Below are 12,700 nucleotides of genomic sequence, written 5' to 3'. Positions count from 1 at the left end.
TTAACATTAAATTTAATTTAAATTAAAATAATTTTAATTGTGGCAGTGATGCTGTTTGAAAGAATTTTGTTAACTGGCCTTGAGAAACTTGGACTTGTTTGTGGGTTAAGATGAATCAAGGCCTGAATTTATTCCCAGAGCTTTGAGTATACCCTTTCAAATTATCTGCATACTGCAGTGCTTTTCTTTAATGTTAGGCATTTGTAAATCAAGACTGTTTTAATCAAATAGAATGGTTTATACCTAATATCTTCCCTAATATAGCCAGAAAACAAACTCTTTTTTTGCAATAACTGTTTTGGTTTTAGCAGTTTTCATTAATTTCATGAAAGGCATTATTTCTGCTTAAAACTTCTTTATGTAGGTACATGATACTGTCCTGCTTGTGCTCACAATTACATGCTTTTAAAAGACGAATAAAATTCAGTTTCATCCTCAGTTCTGTTACTTCTTGGAAAGTGGTTTCATCACAGATTTATGTCCAATGTCAGTTTTAACTAGTTCAACTTAACTGTAGGGTGCACGGTTACCTATTTCTCCCCCCTTTTAATGAAGCTCCCTCTCTCTTGACTCCCTTTCCTTTCCAAATTCCCTTTCCTTTGCTTTCTGTAACTTCTAAATTATCCATTTTTGAGGTCTTCAGATCAATTTCTACAGAAGTGTTGAGATTTATTACCTTGAGAGTAGACATTTTACATTCTGCATTGTGATTTTTCCCTTTGTATAATAAAGACTGCCTACTGTATTCCATTTCTAGCAAAATAAGGTCTGATAGATAAAGTATGGAAAGATCTTAGTGCTGTTTAAGTAATTGGAGAAAGCATATTTCTTAAAAGATAAGATTTATCAGGTATTTCTGTTACTCCTGGCTTTCAAGGCATCAAACAGTGTTGAGGTTTTCCAGTGACCTAGCGATGTCTATTGTTTCCCTTATTTTTTATTTTTTTTTTTTTATTTTTTTTTTTTTTAGCACACTGCATTTTAATTAAAAAATGCTAGGACACACTTCCATCTTCCCATTGTATCTTAGTTCTGCTCCTTTCATTTAATATAGTCACAGCAAGAGTTCAAGAAACATTTGGACAATGTTCACAGGCACATGGTGTGATTCTTGGTGCTGTCTTCTGCAGAGCTGGGAGCTGGACTTACAGGTCCCTTCTAGATCAGGATATTCTATGACTCTATGCTTGTTTTACTGCTTTTACTTCAGCATGGGGAATTTTCATCTGTCTATGCTGAGAGCATAGACAGATGAAACTTAGCAGAGACTCTAATATATAGCCAAGACCTCATCCCCTCCAAGTTACTTACTTATTTTTGGAATACAATTTGCTGATTGAGAATAGTTTGAATCAGGTAGGCACTCTTTCTGAAGCACAGTCTCATTCAGTTGTCCTTGCTAAACGTTTCTTGTATTTTTTTTTCAAACCTAGCAACAGTTTTCTATATTTAGGACAAAATTTTATATTCCTTCTTCCATTTGGATGAAGTTGGCAAGGGAAAGACATAGACAGATTGTTCTTGAGATTATCAACAGGTAAAAATTATTAATTTTCTAAGTGTTTTTCTCATAGATCTGCATTCAGTTGCTGGTGCTCTGAAATGTTGTATAGCTTCATGTCTCTAATACTGGAAAAATGTGATTCACCTGTTGATATGTCTAATTTGAAATGCTCATAGTGCTACTCAATATTACATTTTTTAATGTACTTCAGATTTTCACTCTTACCTGCATATCATTCTTAGTAGTGTGTCCTTATTCCTTTAGAATGTGTATGTGAAAAGGCAGAGTTTGGACAGTGTCCACCTGTCTGTAAAATCTGTTACTGTATTTCTTCTTAGGTATTTGCATTAGATGTATCTTTTGCTATCTTAGAATGCTCAATATCTCCTGTAAAACAAATAATCAGAAGAAAGGAATGAACACTGCTTCATTATACCTCTCTTTTAGTAGGGTTGGTCACATTATAATGTGAATGAAAGCACTTTTCAAAGAAATGGTTTTCTTTGAAAACAAGTTTCCAAACATCAGTTTGGGAAGAGGATGAAAAAACTCCAAAAGACTTACTCGGGTCTGTGATATTTTCATACTTGCTCCATTAATGTGAAATAAGGCTCTGTATAATTTTTATGCCCTTGCTTCTTCTGTGTTTCAAAACCATTTCATGCAATGACATGTCAATCTAATGAAGAATACCAAATAAATCAAAAAGGAGCTGAGACTTCTGCTAAAGAAAAGTTAACTAGGTACCCTTTCGTTAGTTGCATGGACATTTAATACTGCTTATTAAATGCCACCTCAGCAGGATGTATGTTTGAAGAAAACATATTTTGAATTGCAGTGTTTATGAATGTTTTATGATTATTAAATATCTTTTCTGAAGAAGACATGAAAAATACAGGAAGAAGTTTTGAAATGGTTTGGAAATTAATTCTGAGGGGCACTGCAAAAATTCTTCTCTGTTGTAATTTTTTAACAGCATCTCACAGAAAGACATTCATAATTTATGATAATAGTATCTTTGTAAAAATTTTATTTCTTGATGTTGGCTATTGTTTTGTGGGGCTTTGTTGTTTTTTTTATTGTGAGCTTTTCATTTAGGTAGATGTGATGGCAACAAAAGATTCCTCCTTTGCCTACCTTATATATAACTCCTTGAAAAGTTTTAAACATTCCTTGCACTCACTTTGGCAGCAGAAACACAGTGGTGACTTGTGAAGATAGTTGATGGGCCCATCTGTTCAACAACCACCGTCTTTTATGTTGTTTGCACCAACAGATCTTGCTGCGGGAAGGTTGCAAAAAGATACTCGTTGCCGATTCTCTTTCTTTATTGAAGAAAATGCATCGAACTCAGATGAAAGGTGTTCTAGTGGATGGTGGGTACAGATGAAACATGATGAATTTCAAGGTTTTAAAGACTACTGATTGATTTATATGCCCCCTGACTGTCTGCTTTGGAAGCTGCCCAAAAGCCTGCATTTTTTACCTTATTTGTAGAGTGTAGTAGGATATTAGATGCTTTTCCTCTTTACAAAGGAACTACTTGTGTCTCAAAAACTACAAGACTCAGCATGCAGCTGTTTCTCTTGATCAGTCTCTGCATAGCCAGTAATGCTTTGTGTCCTGCAGTTGGTCGGTGAAGGTGAAAATGCTGTTTAGTGCCAACATGAACAGTCAGATGCTAATAATCTGCAATAAAGCAAAAGATACAAGAAGGTTGTCAGAACCACATGCATGTGGTTCTGACATGCATGTGGTTCTGACAACCATGCATGTGGGCAGCGCTGTAATTCACACCAGCTGAGTGTTAATAGCAAGAGACAAAAGCTGACAGGACAGAGGGCCAGGGCTTCTGCTCCAAAATGCTATACACTTAGCAGCCACTCATCCCATGCCCCTTTTTTCAGTTTGCCTTTTTTCTCTTCAGTACTGATCCTAAACAGCCTCAATCCTGCAGTCAGATCTAAATATTTATCATGTTGTTATTAGAAATGCTACTTCAGTATTGCTCTTTAATTTTTAATAGATTCTGTTAGGCATCTTAAGTAAATGCTTTAAGACCAAGCTCCATTTCTGTAATAGCAGTATGTTCATGCCTGCTTTATTAAAAAGTAAACATGGAATTTGTTAGCAAAGCTTAGTTTTCTTTTGTTTTGTTTTCCAGAGGAGAATATCTGTGAATCATGTCTGTCTCCAATACTTCCTTCAGGTAGGATGCTTTCCTAGAAAAAAAAAAAAAAGGTTGTAAGTTGTTTTGGTTTTTTTTTAGTGTTTTAAGAGGAACTACTGTTCACTTTTATTCATAAAAACATGTAATCTCCCTTGGTGATCAATGTATAAATTTCAATCTCCTATGCAAAGTTTGCTTTTGAATTCTGACATTGGAGTGGAGTCTAATTGAACATTTTTTGTTGCAATAAACCCAGATATTCTTTCTTATTCAACTTTGACTTCCTTATTTTCTGCTTCTAATATATGGAATTCAAGGTAACTTTTAATTCTATCAACACACGTATTCTCAAAGATTATTAGAACCACAAAACTAAGATGCTGCCTCCAAATCTTGTCCACCTCTGTTGGATTATTCACACTGAACTTGTAGATTATAAATTTTATGGAATGTACTTTTTGTCTGAATGTTCTTGGCTTCAGTCATGGGTGCCATATTTGAAGCATCTTAAAACCAGCTAGCTTTAAAACACCTTCTAAAGTTAGTTGTGAAACTAGAAATTCAGGATGTTATTTTGGAGATGTATATTCTTCAGGGCAACTGTAGTACAGAAATATCGATGTAGTTGTTGGGTGTCTTAAAAAGAAGTTGTTTTACTAAGAGAATATCTGTCATGGCCTGTTAAAGCAAGAATACGTAAGACAAAGCATATGTACAGACATTTGTTTGTTTTCTAAGTGTTTATAGCCTGACAGAATCACTTACAGTTTATCTGGCTTCTACCATTTTTCACTTGACTAAATAAATAACTATACTGGGATCACATACAGCAATATACAGATGAGGAAAGTCTTTCAGAGTTGAACGTGCTAGTGCTTTGAGGTATGTGTGTTGAGGGAAAAAGTGCCAAAGTAGAATGTGAATGATGCTTGTGAGTGAGATGGTTATTCTTTAGATATGTGGATGTTGTATTTAGGGTTCTAATTTGGCTGAATATTCATGTGGGAATAAAAACCCACATCATGCACCTAGGCAGCTTATTGTGGAATTTCAGGATCATGGCATGCAGTGCACACTCTAGAATTTCTCAGTGTTTTGTTTCTCTTCACACTAGTGCAAGAATTTTTCTGCTAACTTTTCTTCAAAGCAGCTGAATTATTTGGTGGTAGTTTTACTTTTCTCCCTGCTCAAATTTAGCATGTAGCATATACTGAGATGAAAAATTCCTGATGGAAAGGTATATAACATTTAAGCCACACAATAAAATTGTTTTGTAACTCCATCACTGGCACACATTACCTGAAACCATCACTCTTAATGGTTTCTATGCATGAGCCAGAATAATTGGGAAATTATTTTGAAAGATGTTACTTGAAGTTTGTGTATAATAGAATGCAGGGATATATTGCTGTAGCCACTGAATCATTTGTTTCATTGCCCTGTTGATTAATTAATTAATTTATTTTTCTGTTTCCCAGATGCGTCCAAGTCCTTCAGTGTGGTAGTGTTCCACTGCAGACACATGTTTCACAGAGAGTGCCTACCCGTATCTAACACAGTAAGGAATTAGCTTAATATATCTTAATTATCTTTGCCAAAGATAAAGTGACACATTTTCTTTTGTCAGCTGTGAATAAGGGCATTGGTCTATGAGAAATTGTATGGCGATAGTAATAACTTGTGATGATACTACCTAGTAGTATGTGTCCAAGGAAAGTGAGTTTAAGGATACTGCAACTAAATTTCATTCTATGTAGAAGGAAATCCCTGCTGTTTGAACAGTATTTTATCATTTTTTGCAATCTGAATGTGTAATGCAGCTCTGAGACACAGAGGGAATACAATCTGTCTAGTTTTTTAATTAATGCTTTTCCAGCTATAACTTTAATTAAACATACTCAAGGACAAGAATAAAGGTATTTCCTCAAGTGAACCATAATAAATGATTCTGACCTCGAAGACAAAACTCAGTCATTTCAGAGTAAATATTTAAATCTCTCTGTAATCATCCTTATGGCCAAAACATATTTTTCTTTATAAATTGTTTTGGGGGTTGGTTTGTTTGTTCAGTTAACACAAAGCAAAAAAGTAACTTCTAGATATTACAGAGTTTCAATTTAGGAACAGAAGCATTTGAATGGTAACAAAATCACATAGAAAATTAAACATAAGTCTTTAAGATTCTGTATCTTTCTCTGAAAATTAGCATGTAATGAAAAAATAACTTCAGTGAATCACTTCATCTTTAAGTAAACAAACAAAGTGCTTGTAGCCATATGGTGCAGCATGAATACTTAAATATGTTATGAAAAGCTTAATGTATTATATCATTTGTACAAGAAAGCCCAACAACTAGTAAATATTTCTTCAATATTTACCACAAATTTTATTTTGAAAAATAATCTAAAATTTGTTTAGCATTCTCAATTTTCTGGGGCAGGTGACTGGTTAGGTGGAATTTTTAAATGTTATATTGCTATTATATGTTATATATTAATATATATAATGTATGTACAAATACAGGGGTGTCTGCATGTAACAGAACCAAATTCCCCCTGTTACATTGTATTATGTGACCTTCAGTGACCAGTCATGTTACTGATATTTGGTTATTGGTGACCTACTGAAAGGAAAATAGTGTTTGTGCAAAATGCACACAGAACTAAACACAATAAACATACCTTTGATGTCAAATGACAATATTTGGGCCCTGAGCTCAATTGTAGGAAATCTGTGGAGCACGACCCAAAGACAGAGCTGTGACTAAGGCATCCAGTGGTTATTGGAGCTGACCAAATGCCTTTACTCTCATTTTTCTATATGAAGATAAGCAGTGATGCTTTTCATTGTGTACTTTTCATTTTTGGTGTGGTGGAAATTTGACATTACTCTTCTGGCAGGTGGTGGTAATACCCTTGGAGTGAGTGGTGAGTTGTGTCCCCTGACTCCAGAACAGCCTGCCTTACTATGTTATTTTATATTGTCTTCCCTCACCTATCCATGACTAGGTTAGTTGGGAACAGCCTGACTGTGAGCAGTAATGTTGAGAAGGGCATTAGCACTTTTCATTCACCTTCACACATTCTGATGTGGCTACATTTGGCTACATTTCTCCAAGAGATTCCTGTTTTCTTTTTTGATTTAGGTATCTTCTGTCCAGTTCTGCAATATATGCAGTGCCAAACACCGGGGACCAGGAAGTGCAGTCCTGGAGATGAAGAAATAGCAATGGCCTCGTTCTCCATGTCAGTCAGTGATACCAAATCTGTTAGGATCATGTAGAGCCACTGTATTTTTCCGTTAGACATCATTTCTGTATATAACTTTGATTGTGATTTGAAAGTGGTTCCTGTAATTTATCCTGTTTATTGAATATCTTGGATAATGAGAAAATGTGAAAATCTTTCTCTGGTAATCTTTGTTATGCAATTCATATGTCATGGTTCCTTTGCTCAGCTTATTTCATTCTGGAACAAAAAAAAAAATAAAATGGGAAGAAAAAAACCCATGTGATTTAGAGATTTGTGTTTCCTATCAGATAACGTGCTTTACAGTTTGGATCCACATCAGGCTTGGGGTTGGATATTGTAAAGAAAAATGTATTGCCATGAATTCAGCTCACCAGACTACTTCAGTCTTGTTTTAGTCTGTTAGGGACCTGTTTACCTTGAGACCCATAGGAGTCTGACTCCTTTCAGTGGAACTGCTTCAGAACTTGAAGTTGTCTGTGTGCCAACTCATATCTTCAGTTAACAGATTTGTTAACTATGAATTCCATACATTGGCAATTTCCCTTGGTTACACATTCATAGTTTATTAAAAACTGGTTAATTTCTTAATTCATTTTCACAATGCAATAGTTTAAAGTGAGCTTTTCTCATGTTCAAGACATACAGAAACTTTATTTTTAAATGTCAACAGTAGGTCTTTATGCTTATTTTATGTGAATTTGAAGTTCATGGTTTCATTTAAGTGCAAGGGGGGAAAAAATGTATCTGACCTTTCAAAGGTGAGCTCTCTAGAAGTTTCTTTAGGCCTTAGAAATTTAACAGCTAAGTTAAATAAGTCAATTGAATGTTAACAAATCCATATTTTTCATTTGAACTGTGTTCTGTTTTGTCGATCCAAAGGAAGTGATCTAAGTGATCTTTCAGAATGTCTTCACAGTAATGTAATCTGTTTATAATATATGCTGACTAAATTCAATATAAGCATCTTTTCCTTAAGAAAAATAAACAGAACTCCCAAGATATTTTTCTGCTTTTTAATAACTTGAGTTTGAAAGTAAAAAATATATTGTTTTGCCATCAAATTGTACTGTTTAAACTAGTTAACATACTAAATTCTAAAACAATGGTATATACTGCAGTCTGTCTGTAAAACTGAGAAATACTGTAACTCTAATACAATACCTTCTTCTTATAGGACCTTATTCCTATGTAAGTACACCTTAAAATAATTTCTTCTGTGGAAACTTGGATTTCTAGTTTATGTATATTCATAGTAGTCTTAAATCCTCTGAGCAATTGGTCTAGCAATCTGAAGAATGATTTTTTTTTTTTTTCCCACTGTACAGATCTGTATAACACTGGAATAAAATTTTGTGTTTAGAAATGCTAGGACTTACTCTGCATGACTACATATGCAAAACAATAATAAAAAGAATAGATCTGTCAAAAGCATAGTAATGTGTTAATACAGAAGTTGAGGAAAAAATAAAAACTGGTGCAAATTATTAATGAACATAGAGCAAGTGGAATAACAGAAGGGTAGGAAGTTTGTAGTGCAGAGCATAGTCTGCATACATCGTTTCACCTAAAAGAATTAGTACCTGGCTTTGCAGCTGATCGTTTTCAGCAGCTAGTACACATTCTCAGGTATATTGTTCCTTTATCCATTCTTCACTACACTGATCAGGAAAGCTTCTTTGATTCCTAGGAAATGAAATGTTCCAGTGAGCTCAAGGGTTGTTTCACCATGATATTTGAGTTATTGCCATGCCATGCCTGTAAATTTTTTTTTTTAAAACCCCCTTCTCATTAGGTTTAAGCAGCTTTACTATGTTATATGCTAAGAATGTAATAAGCTGTCAGCTTACAGAAGGAAAAAGTCAAATTACTTCAATACATGTATATGGAAAAGTGACCTGTAGATTAGAGTTATCTGATAATTTCAAGAATAATTTTTTTTACTTCAGCTTGGCCTTAAATTCCCTAAAGCATTTGAGCATTCTTTGGCTCAGTTTGCTAGTCTGCCATCATCAGCAATCCTACTGCATTATACCCTGGCATACTCTTTGCATTATGCAAGTAATTTTAAATCACTGTATGAAAATCTAATCAAAATCTTCTCTAAATCCAAAGCTTCTTTCATTTGGGCTTCAGGGACTACCCTTTTTATGTTCCTGAAGTCTAAATTAGCTCATTAAGATTCACCAAGAAATCTACAGACCTGACTTTGATACACCCTTCTTCCTAAGAAGCCTTTACATCATAGAAAACATCTGATATTAGAGTCTAAAATATTCAGCTACCCAAAAGCTTTTCTCCTAAAGAAGAATTTTGCCTAAGAAGTAACTGTAAAGTTGCAAAGCCTATCAGAAAAGTACAGAGTAGCACTTGATCAGTTTCACCTGCACTTACTTCAGATTTCATAGTTTTTGTGCTTCTAAGGTAAACCTAAAATAAACTTAAAAGCTGTTTTTTCTCTGATACATTCAGTTCTGTGTGAGTTCTTGACCAATAAAGCTAACTGAAAGGATTCATGATGGATCAAGTAAGTACATGTTGGTTTGTCATATCAAAAGAGAGAAAACTATTTTGGCTTCTAGCAGGACATCTCACCCCCTACAAGAACTTTTGTTATTAAACAGTCAGGTAACTCATACAGAACAAGCTGTCTTGTAGAGAGTTATTTCTGTGCCTTGGGGTTAATACTGGTCTGGCATTTCCCAGCTGCCACCATCTGTTGAAGAGATCTGGCAAGATAGGTTGGATTTCTGACTGACAGACACTCACTTAACAAACTACAAAAGCCACACCAAACTTTCACAAAGCAGAAATCTTCTATACATTTTCCTGGATATGTATGGAGCTTTTCCCATTAGTAGGGATGCCTGCTTTGCAGTTACTTTCCAGGAGTTAAGTGAAGGAATCTGTGTACGTTACTGTCATTTCAGCAGTAAGTTACATTCAACTCCTAATCAATACTATTTCTTCTGGGATCTTAACTATAGGTACCTTGATATAGTGCAGTGTTAAATGTTATACTGTAACCTACTAGTAGTTATTTAGTTTTATACTGTGTATACTGTGTTATTACTAAGTACTTTTGATTAGGATCTCTTGTCTCTTTAATAAGTAATTCATTTTTATAAATAGACCTGATCTGCCATCCTTAGAACTTGCCAAAGTGATTTCTTAAATTTAAACTGTTGTCAAAATCTGAGCCTAAGGCAGGGCTTGTTTAAAACTCCCACTCATCCTGTGACAGGCTGAAGTGAGTCTTTGGATGATTTTTCCCATTTGTCATTGTTTAATTATTTCAAACCCTTCATGCTATGTGATAGGCCTGGTGAAAATGTTGGGCTGCACCAACAATTTTGGGGGGCCCCAGAGTAGGGAGCTAGAGGTGCCTACTAAGCATGAGACCTTTTAGTTCTGCTGGGAGGTCAGTTAAAGCGGACAGCATCAGGAAAAAGGTTGACTTCTGCAAAAGGCGGAGTTAAATGTTCTACAGGGTCAGCAATGTATTGAATCAGCTGTTTGTGGCAGCAAGAGTCTGCTGCCCAGCCTGGCATGATTCAGGGGCCAGTTAATACTTCAAAAAGTTGTTCTGTATACAAAGGTATGTTCTCTACAGCTGCACTACAGGAAACCTTGAACACATTGGGTGTGTTGGAACATAAGTTCAGTGTCTGACACTGATCTTGTGTTATGGAGCAAGAACAAAGACAAAATTAGTTGCTTCCTCATTTTTGGATCCATATCATTCCATATGTATCATATTCCATGCATTTTGGCTGATAATTGGGTGGAGGCTGCCAGTGTTGTGTATAGAATGCACAGGTTGGCCTAGCAAACTTTCATCATAGGAAATTTAATCCCTTTCCATCTTAATGTTTATTCAGCTGGAGTCTTTTAAGCAGGCACTGTTTTGTTCTTTGCTATTGAGCAGACTACCGCAGTGGTATTCTGCTTGGTGTGTAGTTCCTGACTGTAATTCAAGGGAGCTGGAATTGCAAATAATCTCTTTAATAAAAACATCACAGTGGATTTCCTGCTTCTGAAATGTTGTGATTTAGCATTCAAGTATTGTATGTCTGTAGTTGCCTTGGAAATACAGTGTCATCTCTGCAGGTTGGTTGCACTGGTCCCTGCATATGCTATTTGACAGCAGTTTGGAAAACTACTTGCAGGAAAATTCTTACCTAATACTGAACAGAGGCAATTACCTGAATGAGAAAAATCTCTTGAGAAGCTAGTTTTCCATCTCCTGTTGTACAGTTCTGGCCTCTTATTCAGGCAGTATAACTTTTACCCCTGTTTGTAAATGCTAGACATGACATCAGGGTCTCTTCCTCTCTAGAAAGCTTCCCCCTGGAGTGCATCTTTGCCAAATACCTGCTATAAATCAACTTCTGTACTTTCAAAACAATTTAAACAAGACTAGTAAGAAAAGAAGTACCTCATTTAGAGAATGACTCTTTAATTATATACTTTTGGGACTGCCTTCTTACTCTATTGTGCCGTGAAAGATTAATTTACTTTTGGCATTAGAAATATCCCTAGATGATGGTTTTTTCTGTTCCTCAAGACAATGCGTGCTTTCTTTTACTGTAATCAAATATTAAATTATGCAGAAAACAGGACATCTCAAGTGTCTGATGTAGAAGAGAAAAGAGTGTATGAAAAATTCTAAGGGAAGGTAATGAGTCATAGTGGAAATGACCTAAATTTAGCCTTGAGGGCCTTCTATAAAGGGGGATCATAATAAGCTTTTGCAATACAGCAGGTCTTAGGGGTTCTGCTTAAGTTCTGACTGCGCCTTTCACCCAGGAGTCTGTAATGTGAATGGACAAGGCTGCCAGTGACTCCTGCTCCTGGACTGTGCTTAGGAGCAATCATGATGCAGGAGTCAGAAATGTGCTGAGTGGAGGCTGATACCCCTCCAGCCTGAAGGAGCTGCCAGTGGAGGTGTAGTAGTATAATTAAGGGCTAGGAAGTGGCAGGAGCTGCAGAGGGTGCTTGAATTATTTGTAGAGTTTTTCTGCCCTTGATTTTAGTCAGATCCCAGTAGAGTTTTAAGTCCAGTTAGATTGACAAAGTAATGGTATCTTGGTGTCTGATAGCCATAAAATCACATTTAGCAAGATGTCATCTGGATGACATGTTCCAAATAGTGTTCACATAGGACACAGATTTATTTGTTTCTGTTGAAAATGATGGATGGGAGCCACAATAAATAAGTTTTGAATTTTGTAAAAATCAGTTTAAGTGAAATGTCCTTTAAAATGAGTAATTGTCTCACATTTTATCATGTTGTGCTTGCAACAAAGTAGTAGCATGGGAGGGTGCAGATGACAACAGTGTTTTTATTATTTTATATGTTACCCATTCAATAGCAGCTATTTTTGCACATGCTGGCATGAGAATCACTGAAGCACTTTTCAGTGTGTCCAACTCTAGTGTGTCTCTATTGAGTCTTCATCTGGAATTTCTTCAAAATCATGAAGATCTTTAGTTAAGAAAAGCCAAATCTGGGAAGCATTTTCCTTGTGTTTCCCTGAACATTTCAGCCAAGAATATATTTCTGGCATAACTTAGTTCTGTGCTATGCAGACTTTCATTCTCTCTCTGCCATATCAAAAGACTTTCCAGTGATGTGCTAAGAGAAGTATGTTCTGTTTACATTATTTCATAATCATTCTTTCTATCTTTTCTCCTTCTCCCCTTCACCACTCACCACTCCCCTCTGAATATATGCTTTGGAGTGAGTGCCTATTTTTGAATTGTGTAGTGATTTTC

The 12,700-nt window shown here is 35.5% G+C and overlaps 1 protein-coding gene across 2 annotated transcripts in view; it reads left to right on the top strand.

Annotated features, from left to right (window-relative positions):
* VPS41 (VPS41 subunit of HOPS complex) overlaps positions 1-9,385 on the top strand; it is a 107,507-nt gene extending 98,122 nt beyond the window's left edge. The window contains exons 26-29 of one of the 2 annotated variants that reach the window (XM_015618382.1): positions 2,781-2,880; positions 3,669-3,713; positions 5,153-5,232; positions 6,820-9,385. In XM_015618382.1, coding sequence (XP_015473868.1) covers positions 2,781-2,880; positions 3,669-3,713; positions 5,153-5,232; positions 6,820-6,900 — 306 coding nt within the window. In that variant the 3' untranslated portion in view covers positions 6,901-9,385. The remainder of the gene's footprint in view (positions 1-2,780; positions 2,881-3,668; positions 3,714-5,152; positions 5,233-6,819) is intronic. The other variant, XM_015618383.1, reaches the window with a different exon arrangement.
* The last annotated feature ends 3,315 nt before the right edge of the window (positions 9,386-12,700 follow it).

This window comes from Parus major, chromosome 2, assembly GCF_001522545.3.
Source record: "Parus major isolate Abel chromosome 2, Parus_major1.1, whole genome shotgun sequence".
Lineage (NCBI taxonomy): Eukaryota > Metazoa > Chordata > Aves > Passeriformes > Paridae > Parus > Parus major.
Note: the sequence above shows the minus strand (reverse complement) of the source record. Positions and strands in the feature narration are given on the sequence as shown.